The following is a 13,909-nucleotide window of genomic DNA, read 5'->3' on the forward strand; positions in this document are numbered from 1 at the left end:
TCAGCCTTCTGTTACTCTGTAACTTAACTGTATCACTGCCTTCAGCCCCACTGCTCTAGCCTGCTCAAATGAGGCCCTCAGAACCAGCATTTCTAATTAAACATAACAGTTTCTAATACAGGCTCAAAACCTTCTCCTGAATCAAAGAGAAGCAAAAATTCCACATCTTGGTCTGAGGCTCTGGTCCACACCTATCATCTCACACTGTCACTGCTCCAGCATACTTACTGTCTTGACACCAGGACTGCACACACGAACCCACACATCTTGGTCTACCTTCCTACATGAAACTATACTTGACAACATGGGAGAATTTTAAGTTTCTTTTGTATTCTTTAAGCTTTAAACTTAAAAAGGATTCTAGCACTTAGAAAGCAGCAACAAAATACTTGTTAAATGAATCGTTTTCTTAATTCTTCAGAGCACCCAATACACTGTTTTGCAGTTACTCAATAAACATTAAATTGAAGGAAAAAAAAAACAAAACTACCCTTTGTCAATAGGAACACATAACTTAATATTGTTCTTATAATGAAGTAAAAAACAGAAATCCTCTATAGATGCTAAGAAAATCAAGACAATCCCCTTACTTTTCCTCTCCTGTCAACACCTTCTCCAAGTCTCTTCGTGGTGTCTGACCACCAGTGCTAGGAAAAGAGCAAACAGTGAGATACCAGGATCTTAAATTCTTACAACTAGGAAAAGCATATCAAAATATCAGATTTATACCATTAATAAGTTCCTTTATATTGAATCATAGAAAGCACTTAAAAAAAATCATGATGTGTATATGTGCACGCATGTGAGGGTGTGAGTGGTAGTTAGAAGATAACTTTTCTTTCTGACTTAACTTGGGTTCTTGGGATCACTCAGGTTGCCAGATTTGCACAGCAAGTACCTTTACCCTCTGAGCCACCTTGCTGGCCTGAGAACTTGCAATTGTTTTAAAGTTTGTTCACTTTAATATTCATTCATACAACAGGTTTCATTCTGGGTGATCTACACTGCTCTCCCAGGATGTATCCAGAATACTGATAAATTGAACCAATATTTCTTTCCTCTTTAGGGTTTGGAACTGGGACTGAAAAAGTTTGTTTTCTGTTTTCTGCAGATGACTGGAACACTATAATCTCTAGTATTCCAGCACTGAGGGATCATACTGCATTTAACTGTCACAGAAAGGCCTGCCCCACATATCACTACATTAAATTACACTGTGCATTCATACCTGTTCCCTCATACCTGCTCATTCTTCGTCGCTGAGGCATTTGTTCTAGATCTCTCTGCTCCCTTTCTTCTCTTGTCATTCCTTTATAGTTTGAGGTAAGACCAAATATAGGCCGAGACCACTCATCTAAAATAAGGAAAAATAATATTTAGTCCATAAAATAGCATTTCTCCTGGGTTTTTAAATATTCATACCCTAGTACTAGGCAGTATTATAGGCATTTTAGAGTATTTCTTTTTAAAATATGGAGCACAGGAAGAATGAACACAAACCTAGAGTGCATAATCAGTACATACTTCAGTTAGAATCTAGACTTCTCTTGCCTAATCAGGTAAGCATAAGCAAAGATCTTGGAGGCTAACAACAGCAACAGTGGCTAACTTTGCTGACAGTAGTGCTCTCTACATATCCTCTCATTTAATCTCTATAATAATCCAAGGAAAACAAAGAATTACTAAAGTCTCTTTATTACAGAGGTAGAGACCAAGCTTGAAGATTAAGTCACTGGCTAAGGATTTTCAGGAAGTGGTGAAGTCAACACTATGAACTAGACATGGCTAATTCCAGGGCCTGCACTCTACCCACTCTCCATGTTCTTGGTCCACAGCTAGAAGACATATGCTTTTAATCGCTGTAGTTAATAATGGAAAGCATATTTAAATAAACTTAAATTTTAAGTGTAAGAGAAAAAATTCAGTACTTGTGCATAGGCATTAAAATTCTTCTATTTCACTTTAGAGGATTGTTTTAAACAAATATAGGTAAATATATAGTTTTTACATGTGGATATCTCTCCCTCCATAGACATTAAACAAATAAAAAGCAAATTTTACATACTGATTAATTTCCCTGCCATATCCTTGTTGGACCTTGATTCCTTGGGGTGTTTATACAGATACATCACTGCTCGTCCAATCCCACTATGCTTCAGGGTCTCCTGGCTCACACTAGGTAGCTGGGGAACAAAAACACATACATGTATAGTAATTACTCAGGAGCTAGGAGGCATGCTAATTTAGAGATCTCCAAGGCCTCATTTGTTCACATTAGAACTAATACAAAATTCCATTGTTAGGATCTATGAAGACATGGAACATCCTTTGTGCTGACATCAAAGTCAAGATTTCAGTATTAGTTAAGTAAAATATAACAATGTGAGGAAATACCAACTACACATACTTCAGAGGATAGAAGTTCAGTTCAGGCTTTGGAAACCAACAGACCTAAGCCCGAATCTATGCATAACCACCAGCTAGCTACATGACCTTAGATAATTCATTTAACTTGTTTTAGTTTCCTCATCTACAAAATGGAGGCAATATACACAATCTTACAAGTTTACTGTGAAAGACTGAAAGGCCAAACAAACAAAAGGATCTAGCAGTATTTGGCACACAGAGGTTCTTTCCAAGTTTCTTCAGAAGCAACAGCTTGCCTAGGGTGTCCCAATCATACAAAAATGGACCCCCGGTAGAGATTACAATTCAAGTTTATAATCTCTAAATGTAGAGCACTTTCTACTTCAAGTGCCTCTTAGATGGTCACTACTGGACTGCTCTTCCATGAAACCCATGGCTGCACTAAGAAATCTTTCCTTGAAATCTGTCATCAACCAATTTTATAAGGTTTTCTTTTTATGCTCATTTTATTAGGTATGGTATCTTTTCCTCAAACCCCATTTCTGGCAGGCTGTACCATTTATAAGTAAATGATACAAAATACAGGTCTTGACTACAGAAACCACATTATATTTAATGAATTACAGATTATCTATGCTAACCTCTTGCAGAATCTTCAACAATTCCTCCCGAATCTTCAGTGCAGGCAAACTCCTATCTGGTAGAGGTGAGAGCCATTCTTTGATGGCAGACATCACACCACTGTCAATAAATGTTTCTTTAAGGTCCTGCCTGCAATAGTAAGGATAATAATGATGAACACCATAATAATGCCAAGTCTACCATCCTCTGATTTTACTTACATAGTGATGTTTCAAAAAACCAACCAACCAAAAAAACAAAAACAAAACTGCTTTTAAAGAATTATTTATATTTACTCAGCCACTATTCTAGTTTCAAAAGCAGCATGAAAATTAGCTTACACTTAAAGGTAACTCACTAAGATATGCAAGTTTTACAAAATAGATTAAAATCGGTATCAATGTTACAGATAGTTAAAAGAAAAAAATGAAGCCCAACTATTATAACTAAAACAAAAGCAAAAAACAATCAACCTATAGTTCATTTCATAGTGGGGAAAACAGGACTGTGTTGTTCTCTGATAGAAAACAAGAAAAATACAGCTTTCCTGGCAGTGGGAACAATATCTCAACTGAATACCAATATTTAAATTCTGTTTTATGCAATGGAATAAATTAGAAAAATGTAGCATATCTACGTGAAATTTGCCAAGTAGCTTTGCATGGTACAATGGAGAAAACAGTTTTCTAGTTGGCTCACTGGTGTGCTAAGGCATTTCTTCAACTATCAATATTAGGTTGTAACTTTACTCAAGGAGAAAACAAAGTTGTTCATGACTGTGAGCAAACTAATGAAAGAATTTCCTAACAAAGATTTTGGAAGAGCATCATTAAAGAAAGAGCAATGACTGTGATATACAGGGTCAAATAAATCTGTACAGCATGAGCTTCAAGGAACATCTCCCAAGATTTGCTGTTTCCTACTACCTTGGGAAAAATAGATGAAAATTTACAAGGTCTTAATTGTTTGTAAAGGATAAAATAAGTAAATTTCCAGGTTTTCTTTAATATTACCAGTTTTATGTTTATTCTGTTTGCAAAAAGCACTAAGGCTTAAAAAATTTTATGAGTAGGTAGTGGTGGAGCATACCTTTAACTCCAGCCCCCAGAAGGTAGAGGCAGGTGGATTTCTGTGAGCTGGAAGCCAGCCTGAAGTCCCAGGACAGGCAGGGCTACATAGAGACCTTGTCTCAAAACAAACAAACAAACACTTATGAACAACCATAATTAAGGAAAATTTACTCGTCCCCAATTTTCTGTGGTCTGACAGAAGGCCATAATTATTCAATAGTTTTAAAACAACAGTGTATAGCTTAAATATCATCTTATGAGTCAGAATTAGTTTGCCTAGGAACTCACTTTGTAGACAAGGCTGGCCTCGAACTCACAGAGATCCACTTGCCTCTGCCTCCAGAGTACTGGGATTAAAGGAGTATACTACCACAACCCAACTTGAATATCATTTGATTAGAAGGAAAAATTTTTTTTCAGGAAAACAAAATACTTACTTTTTAAGGTGCATAACCACAGTAGGCAATAAGGTTAATTTTTTCAGTGCTGGCTTTTTTTGATTATTCAATTGTCTGTCTTCCTATTCAGAAAACAGAACACCCCCACACACAAAAAAAAAGATTTTAAAATGAAGCAGTGTTAGCTCTTAATATCCAGTTAAAACAACCACTACAATTCTAAACCTTAAAATGGTTACTCAGAGAATGTATAATTTTCCTGAAAGAAAGGATGAACTATTTCACACAAAGCCAAACTCCTTATCTGTCTAGTCAATCAAACCCACAAATCTTGCTTCACTGCTTTTTAACAACCAGTACTGATAAGTTTTTGGAATTCAATCAAGGAACAATATATAGCTGTGAAAGTCTGGCTTATCTTCAAAAATTATATTTCTATGAGTAAGGAGAATATCACCAAATATTAAAAGAAATTACTTGGGTAATTTCTACATTTTTAATTATAAAAAAATACTAAATTCTACAAATATACAATAGCACATCCAATGTACATTTCAACAAACACAGGGTTTCTCCCTTTACCCTTGAACCACTTTAAATAAATCCAAGACGGACCATAAAACCCATGAAATATCTCAGCAAGGGGCTGTTGGTGAAGCTCAATGGTAGAGCACTTGCCTTTGACTGCTAAGTGCCTGGGTTCAGTCCCCAGCATCTCCAAACATCAAAAAAAAAGCATCTTTTCAAGTGTTTCTTAAGGACTGGAATTTAGTTTTTAAACATATTTGCCAATTTTTAATAATTTGGATATATATTTTTTTCTAGTACAATGAGTCAGCTGCAATCTCTTGATCAGGGGGAAACAACAAAAGACTTTATAGCATATTTTGTATTTAAATAGATATCAACCTTGGTAGTGAACCACATAGCTATGACAACAAACCCACATTCACTTAAAAAAGGATTCATTTTTACATGTCATTTTTTTTCCTAAACATGTGGCTAAATTTTGAAAATTAAGATTATTTACAGGATGAAAATTTAGCAAGTAATACTTTATTACAGAAAGCAAGAAATCTTTTGGGGCTGGAGAGATGGCTCAGAGGTTAAGAGCACTGACTGCTCTTCCAGAGGTCTTGAGTTCAATTCCCAGCAACCACATGGTGGCTCAAAACCATTTGTTATGAGATCTGCTGCCCTCTTCTGGTGTGCAGATATAATGGAAGCAGAACGTTGCATTCATAATAAATAAATAAAATTAAAAAAAAAACACCCAAAATTATAAAAAAAACAGGAAAAAGAAAAAAAAAAAGAGATCTTTTGTAGCAGCCTAAGGTTAAACATTTAAAGAAAAAGATGCCACACCATCGATTTGGTGGAGGAAAGAGAAGGTAACCTAGAAGTGACATCTTACCTCAGCAGCTTCATTCATCTTTACAATCATGGCGCTCACAACATCATCTGCATCACTAATAAAAGTGCCCCCATCTCGATTTCGTCTGCGTTTGCCACACATGCTTTTTTTTCGTTGTAACATCATCTCAAAATCCGACAGAAAGTCCATACTAGGCAGTAACAGAAAATCAAGCTCTTTAATCACACACCTTCTTTAATTACAATTAAGACCACCAAACTGTCTAATCTTGAGTCAAAGACTCGATACTTTTGTTCCGTTTTGTTGAGATGGGTCTCTCTACATAGCCCTGGTTGTCCTGCAACTCTCTAAGTGACCAGGCTGACCTCAAACTCAAAGAGATCTGCCTGCCTCTGCCTCTGCATGCTGGGATTTAAAGGTGTGCACACCATGCCTAGGCAAGTGCTACTTTTAATTTAGCAGTCACTGTATCTGGGGTAGATATTAGAACAAACAGCTGTTTTTTCAGAAGTACTTTGACCTTGAAGAATCCTTGTGGAAAACTGTTTTGGTGAAGGGGCAATTTGCAGCCATCCCATGACTTTGGTCTTAAGGATCCTCAGGCATACCGGAGGCTTTTGTGCTATATTGTATTGCAAACAATACAGAATAAAGGAGAGGGTGTGTATGGGGGGGGAGGGGAGGACACAATATGTGATGCTCTCCTTTAGTAAGACATGTAAATTACATTAGGGACCTTAGTATGGGGAAATACTTTGTGTAACAATCAATAAATACACCTTTATACAGCTGTTTGGGGGTTCAGAGAGGCTGGACCTTCCTATTGCCACATAGGCCTTAAAATTTCATCTTAAGAGTGCCTTCTTTCTTCAACCAACCTGTGCTCCATAGTGCACCCCGACACTACTTTTTAAAAAAGATCAAATAGGCATAACTTACTACCACAAGAAGTGTGAACTTCACACTTCATATCTAATTCCTGTTCTACCCCACTGATAAATATTAACGCAAACAGACCTAAGCTTTTGATATTCCACATTCACACTTGTTATCTATTAGCTTAAGAATGAACATTTCAAGTCCTCAGTTAGGAGCATCTTCACTTGAGGTGCACTGCTTTTTTAGGAGTAGAAAATGTTTAATTATTTGAGTGCTTTTGTCTTATGAACCATGATTAGAAATAAATGAAAAACTCTACTGCTGCTTTTTAGTAATGAAGAGCACAACTCAAAACAAAGTGAGTACAGGTATGCTAAGTGCCTGACATTTTACAGCTACCATTACTCACAAGCGAGAGGGTATTACCTCACTCTGCTACAGGCTAATAAATTCCAATTTCTAAAAATAGCAACCAAATTTTACTTCTTAATTCATACACATCACTAGAAGGAAACTACATTTCTTAAAGCATAATCTTTACAACTGTGGATTACATTGACAGATTTTCATATGTTGAAGCATCCCTGCATCTCAGTGGTTATCACCCCATTCATAGCATTGCTTTTTTCTGGACATTATTCACAACTATTTTAACAAAAGTAAGTAGAGTAATTAAGAAACATTTTGGTATTGGCTTTAGATTTGTTTCCCCTGCCACACAAAATGAACTTTTCTCCCCTCAAAAATTTTCTATATTAGGTTATTTTCCAGTAGTTTATCTTATAAGAAACAAATTAAAAATGTCATATAATCTATAATTTAAGACAGCTGAGCACAGAGCAAGTAACAGCAAACAAGCACTAACAGTATATTGAGGAGGTAACGGAACACTCTTCCACATAGGTTCTTCTCATCTAGGTTCATACTGGGAACTTAGATGAGAAACAGGAATGCTCAACAGTTTCTACCTTCACCTTTATTAAAAACAACAGCAAAAACACTCACTGCTTTCCTCTCTTTATGTTATCATCAGAATCAGAATCTTCTGCTTCTTTTAGCTGGGTTTCGCTCTTCTCTTCCTCCAAATCTTCTTGATTAAAACCCTAAAGACACAGGGAGTTAGCCCAGTTACCATAACCATCTTACAGATTTCCTTCTGCAAACAACTCATGATTTCTCACATTAAATAATATATCCACAAAGGACAAAGAGTACTGAACAGGTATCAAGAGGTGTAGCAAAAGCTCCCTGCATAGCCACTAGTGTGGGGAGTCTGATTTGTCCAGAAAAGCCCATACCCATGTGAGCACTTTCATTATGCGTATATATAATCTCCTTTTATTATACGTATGTCAGCATACCATTCAGAGGGTAAGAGATACTGTCTTGCACTTTCCAAATTCTACAACCTAAAATACTTTCATTCTTTGTAAGGCTTTGTATTGTTAAGTATTTCACTGTAAGTATTAGAGAACTGCTACCACAGAAACGAAAAAATGTATAGTTAAAACTTACTGTAAATTCCTCTTCCTCTTCATCACCAGATTCTCCAAATATATCTGCAATAAGGTTTCTAGGAAACCAAATATAAAACCACTCATCAGCTTTCTTACATTTGCATATATCTCGTTTTTACAATCAAGGTATTATTTATGGATGGTAAAATAGGCATAAAGTTCAATGGGCTTTAAACAAATGTATACACTCATATAACCAGTGCCCTAATCAAAGAAGTCTATTTCCGTAGAAGTTTCCTCACAGCCTTTTTTCTCAAAGTACTCAACCCAAAGGTGAGTGTGATTTGTTTTGTTTCAAACATTCTACTGACTGAGCCACATCTTCAGCCCCTTACAGCCCTTTTAAATGAACCCTTCACCACTAAGACCCAGAGGTAATATGATCATGAACTTTGCCAGCTCTTAAATGTTATGTAAATGGGGCCATAACATACTCCTTTTTTATTTTTTGAAATTTTCGAGACAGGGTTTCTCTGTGTAGCTTTGTACACCAGGCTGGCCTCAAACTCACAGAGAACTGCCTGCCTCTGTGCTAGGATTATAGGCATGCGCCACCACTGCCCACCTGGCTAACATACTCCTTTTGATCCCCTCCAGTCAGCATATTATTTGAGACCCACTTGTGTTTTTGTGTGTGTAGTAATACTGCAGCACTGACCCTATCCCTGAGACCCACTTGTGTTATGTCTGTAGTTAACACTTCAGCACAAAGTCCTAAAGGCAAAGCCAAGCAGGTAGGTAGCTGAGGCTTTGTACCTCATAAAGTCCCTCTTTAGTACTGAAGAACTCTAGAAAACCCATGTTCTCACTTACTCTTCTTCATTGCCTGATTCACTATCACTCCCAAATAGATCCTTCTCTTCATTCTTCTTTACAGACAATTCTTCTTTTCCTACTTCTTCTTCACTATCAGATGCTGCTGTCTTCTCTCTTTTGCTTGACTTATCTGATATGACATCACTATCAGAGTCGTCAGCATCAGAGACAACTCGACTCTTCTTCGCTGCTAAAAAAATACAATCATTTGTGTTATTTCATTATGTATTACTAAGTGTAGTGGGCTGTGAAAATGTGAGCACTGGGGGAAGAAATCGAATAGCTAACACATGAATTAGAAAGAGAAAAAAGTTCCCAAATAACCGGTGTAGCTCAGTAGTAGAGCACTTGACTAGCAAGCACAAGGCCCTGAGGTTCTATTCTCAGCATCAAAAACATACAAATAGGCACACTGATAGTTACTTTACACATTTTCTGCTACTTTACCTAGGAAGTAGTGACTAAATGATAAAGACATCATCTATGTAAGTGAGCATAAGTAGTCACCATTCCTTTTGGAGGAACAGAAAATTAGTACAATCTGCTGGGCAAAAGGAAGGGGCATCTTTCCTGTGCTGTGCAGTCTTCAACCTAAACTGAGAATTCAGTAGTATCAGACTTCTGGGTAAGACGGTGGACCTGAGGCTGCTTCTGTGAAAACCAGTGAAGCACAGATTTAAATAAGAAAAAGCTGACTGTACCTCAACAAGGGAAATAAAGGAAAAGCTTGGGAAGTCCTTGAAGGTAAGAAACGACTCTGGAAGGAACAAGAACAAAAACAAAGAATATAGAGCAGCCAACCAAACACTTCCAAAAAGCCAGCTAGATGAAAGCCAGGTAGTCTTACCCTTAGGGCAATCTACCGCTCTCATGAGCCCCCAAATTTGTTGGAGGTTTACTAAGACAATGATTCTTCCCGGCAAAGAGAAACCCATGAATCATAGGGCAATAGGCAGGTATAATCTCAAGAGAGAGAGAGTCTACTGTTAAAAACTGAGCTACCCCAGGGACTGGAATCAGGAACAACCACAGGACTGGGAGTTGCTGTTTGGTTTGCCGCCACCCCTGCATAAGGGAAGGCCTATAGAGGCAGTGGTGGAAAGCAGAGCTGGATCGTAATGAACTAAAGGGTGCAGATAGCAGAAGGCTGCATCAGGCTAGGAAGTGCCTAAGACAGGGAACAGATCTTATCAATGAGAGTTATCCCAGAGTCTGATAGCTCTGAGCCAAAGGCCAGTGTGGATAGATCAAAATCTGGAACCATCTACCTGCTGTCCTTTTGTTCCCTGCTTTAGAGTCTAAGAACTCTGAAATTTCAGGGGTGTATTTAATAGCCACAGCTGCATCTGTTCAGCAGTGTAATCAGTACTTAGGAGGCCTTAAAAATAAGAAGTTGGCTTATTAGTGGTGGGGCATGCCTTTAACCCCAGAACTAGGAAGGCAGAGGCAGGTGGATTTGAGTTCTGAGTTTAAGGCCAAGCTGATAAACAGGTTACAAGACAGCCAGGGCTACACAAAGAAATCTTGTCTCAAAAAAACAAAAACAATGACAAAAAAAGTTTCAGTGCTGTGGTTGCTTTCTACAGTACCAAGGATCTTGGCAGCCTTCCCCACTCCAATCGAAAACAGCCGATCTAGGCGTAACAGTTTGGGGAGTCTGGTGAAGATCGAAAGAATATGCCCAGTCCACAGAATGTATGTAGTATGCAAAGTTCAGTGTGGCTGGCCAGTTAGAGGCTCAGATCACCAAAATGAAAAACCGAAGACCATTCTGGTAGACATCAGAGACCCAGACAAATCACAGAACACACACAGCATAAACTAGATAAATTCAACTGGCCCTCTCCTGTGCATACAAGTGGCACTCTCCAATTTTCAAGGAACCATAAAGAAAGTATGCTCATATGGCAACTTTTTTTTCATGTAATTTTTTTTCTCCTACACATTTAAGCAGGATTTTTTTTTTTTACTGTACTGAATTTTTAATCTTGGTTATTCTCCTTTATACAATCATTTATGCATTTTTATTACCATTCTTGAACAGTATTTTTTCTTTTCCTTTAGTTTCACATTTTTCTGTTTGACCCCTACGTCTCTGTCTTTCCTTACCCTACATTAGTAGTATTCTGGCTTTACCATACTGGCTTAAAAAAAAAAAAAAATTAAAATTCCTATTCTTACATTTATCTAATTTTGTTTTTTGAATGTTTTCTCTGTGGGAGTGTTTTGCTTTCTTTTAAATTTTCCCCTAATTTCTTGTTCTTCTGTCTTCCTCTCCAAAATGTCATCAGCTTTCCTCTATTATGCCTTGTTTCTCTTTTCCCCCTTTACCTCACTATCTCCACACTTGCCCTAGGTAATTTCTAGCTTCACAGCACACTCTACAGTACAGTAGCTGTGCCATTTCCAGTCCTGTGCCCACTGGTGTTCTAGGTGCAATGGCTAATGTTAAGCCTCTTTGTAGATCTTGTGAGGTTTGATGATGTCGATGCTACAGCAGTCTGTCTTCTTCTCAATTACTGATACGGGACTGAGCCTTCAAGAGTAGACTGCTCAATAAAATGACTCCCATCCCCAGACTAAGAAAGATACCCAAACCAATAGGTACATAAATCACCACACTAAAATACAAGAAATGTGAAAAAGCAAGGCCACATGACTCCTCAACTAACAAAATCAAAGGTACTGAAGCAGCTAAAATGCCAGACAAAAATGTCAAAGCTTTCCTGGTAAAAATGATCAATAACCTGAAAGGATACAACGCAAATAAATTTAATCCACCCCAGAGAGCTGAGTCAGCAACACACCTGTGGGGTGGGGGATGGTGTGAGTGTGTCTACAAGAATCTATAAGAAACCTGAATGGAAAAAGCAATACAGAAGAAAAGGCAAGAAATTGAGATTTTAGATGGGGGATGTTGGAATAAAAACCAGAGGAATCAAAGAATGCAGCCACATGTACAGTCTTTTCTACTGTAACAACTGTCATAAAGGAATGTGTTTCTTTTTCAAAAAAGACAAGTTGCATAAAAAGGTATTAAGTAAAAAGTATTACCTGTGAAAACTGAGTCTGAGGTAGCAAAGACTAACACTCTGCAGTCTCTAAACACAATCCCTCCAAACCCTCCTGTATGTGGGTACTCAACAATGTTGAACATTTAACAAAGAGAAGGACTTCTGAGGCTCAGTTTCTATCTGAGTGAAATGTGAATTAGCTGTCACAGAGAACCCTAGCCAAGGAGAAATATTTTCTTCAGTGGTGGAGCCACTGGTAAGGTACATGACTTCTATAAAGTAAACCTAATAAAATTCACTTGGTTACAAAAACAAGACAAAAACCAAAAATATCCATAAAAACAAGAAGGTATGAGGGAGCAGTGGGAACGGGTAAAGACCAGATAAGGAAGTATGATTAAAATATCTTACATACTTGTATATGAAAAAGCCACAATGAAATTAACATTACAATTAATATACGCTACACATACCAGAAAATGATGCAAAATTTCAGTTATAAGTATAGACAATAAGGAAGCTATAAGCCCAATATAATTCCTTACATGCTTTGTCTTCGTCTTCACTATCAGAAAGCACAGCAGCCTTCCGCTTTGCTACTTTCTCCTCATCCCCCTCCTTCTCTTCATCTTCATCACTATCCATTTTCTGCCTTTTTGGTTCCTCCTCCTCACTGTCAGAGCTGTGCAGTCTTTTTCTGATTGTGTGGTCCTCTGACTCATTCTGCATTTCCAAATCTTCCCTTTTATTCTCTCCATCACTATCATCCGACTCTGGCTTGTCTTTGTGTCTGGAGGCATCCTCAGCTTCCGAGTCACTAGCAGGTCCTTTCTGAGGCTCCTCACTTTCTGAGTCACTAACTCGGGGTTTGGGGAGCTCCTCGCTTTCCGAGTCACTGGCCTGTGGCCTCGGAGGCTCCTCGCTTTCCGAGTCACTAACTCTAGGTTTGGGGAGCTCCTCACTTTCTGAGTCACTGGCCTGTGGCCTCAGAGGCTCCTCGCTTTCCGAGTCACTAACTCGGGGTTTGGGGAGCTCCTCACTTTCCGAGTCACTGGCCTGTGGCCTTGGAGGCTCCTCGCTTTCTGAGTCACTAACTCGGGGTTTGGGGAGCTCCTCACTTTCCGAGTCACTGGCCTGTGGCCTTGGAGGCTCCTCGCTTTCTGAGTCGCTGATCCGAGGTTTGGGGAGTTCCTCACTTTCTGAATCACTTATACGAGGTTTGGGAGGCTCCTCATTTTCCGAGTCACTGGCCTGGGGCCTTGGGGGATCTTCACTGTCAGACTCGCTGCCCTGAGGCTGCAGAGTGTCCTCGGCTTCAGAGTCACTGGCAGCATGCTTTCTAACCTCTTCCTTTTCTGAGTCACTTGCATGCCCATTAAGAAGCTCTTCATTTTCAGAGTCGCTCCCATGCTGGTTGACATCTTCATTTTCAGAATCACTAGCAGGAGACTCTGCATGTTCCTCAGATTCAGAGTCACTGTCCTTTGTCCCGTGAAGTTCCTCACTCTCAGAGTCACTAGCATTAAGTTTGTAGGGCTCATCATTCTCAGAGTCTGTTCCATTTTGTCTCTTGTTCAAGTCATCTTCTCTGTCACTAGTTTCATTCTGAAAACATAAGAGAAAATTAGCAAGGTAAAAAAAAAAAGTGTAACCTTAAAAATTTTCAGCAATTTTTTAAAATGTAGGAATAAGAAACATCACTTTAAACAAAGGCCAGTTGGTGAAATGGATTGTCATAGTATGGCCCCCAAAGAAAAGTATAACCAAATCTGTAAAGCATACTCTTACATGTAGAGGTCTTTATTTTTAAAAACAGAGCCTCAATTCCTCATATAATTCTAATTACCCAAAG

The 13,909-nt window shown here is 38.3% G+C and overlaps 1 protein-coding gene across 6 annotated transcripts in view; it reads right to left on the minus strand.

The window, feature by feature from the left end:
- Iws1 (interacts with SUPT6H, CTD assembly factor 1) overlaps nucleotides 1-13,909 on the minus strand; it is a 43,465-nt gene that overhangs the window by 17,075 nt on the left and 12,481 nt on the right. For 5 of the 6 annotated variants that reach the window (XR_004768363.1, XM_035440215.1, XM_035440213.1 and 2 more), the window contains exons 3-12: nucleotides 12,603-13,662; nucleotides 9,041-9,233; nucleotides 8,226-8,283; nucleotides 7,716-7,813; nucleotides 5,871-6,021; nucleotides 4,496-4,578; nucleotides 3,009-3,138; nucleotides 2,066-2,183; nucleotides 1,243-1,354; nucleotides 591-647 (exon numbers count right to left, since the gene is read on the minus strand). Coding sequence is in view for 4 of the 6 variants with exons in the window: in XM_035440215.1 (XP_035296106.1) it covers nucleotides 591-647; nucleotides 1,243-1,354; nucleotides 2,066-2,183; nucleotides 3,009-3,138; nucleotides 4,496-4,578; nucleotides 5,871-6,021; nucleotides 7,716-7,813; nucleotides 8,226-8,283; nucleotides 9,041-9,233; nucleotides 12,603-13,662 (2,060 nt within the window). In the remaining 2 variants the exon portion in view is untranslated. Of the gene's footprint in view, nucleotides 1-590; nucleotides 648-1,228; nucleotides 1,355-2,065; nucleotides 2,184-3,008; nucleotides 3,139-4,495; nucleotides 4,579-5,870; nucleotides 6,022-7,715; nucleotides 7,814-8,225; nucleotides 8,284-9,040; nucleotides 9,234-12,602; nucleotides 13,663-13,909 lie in introns of all 6 variants that reach the window. The other variant, XR_004768364.1, reaches the window with a different exon arrangement.

This window comes from Cricetulus griseus, chromosome 2, assembly GCF_003668045.3.
Source record: "Cricetulus griseus strain 17A/GY chromosome 2, alternate assembly CriGri-PICRH-1.0, whole genome shotgun sequence".
Classification (NCBI taxonomy): domain Eukaryota; kingdom Metazoa; phylum Chordata; class Mammalia; order Rodentia; family Cricetidae; genus Cricetulus; species Cricetulus griseus.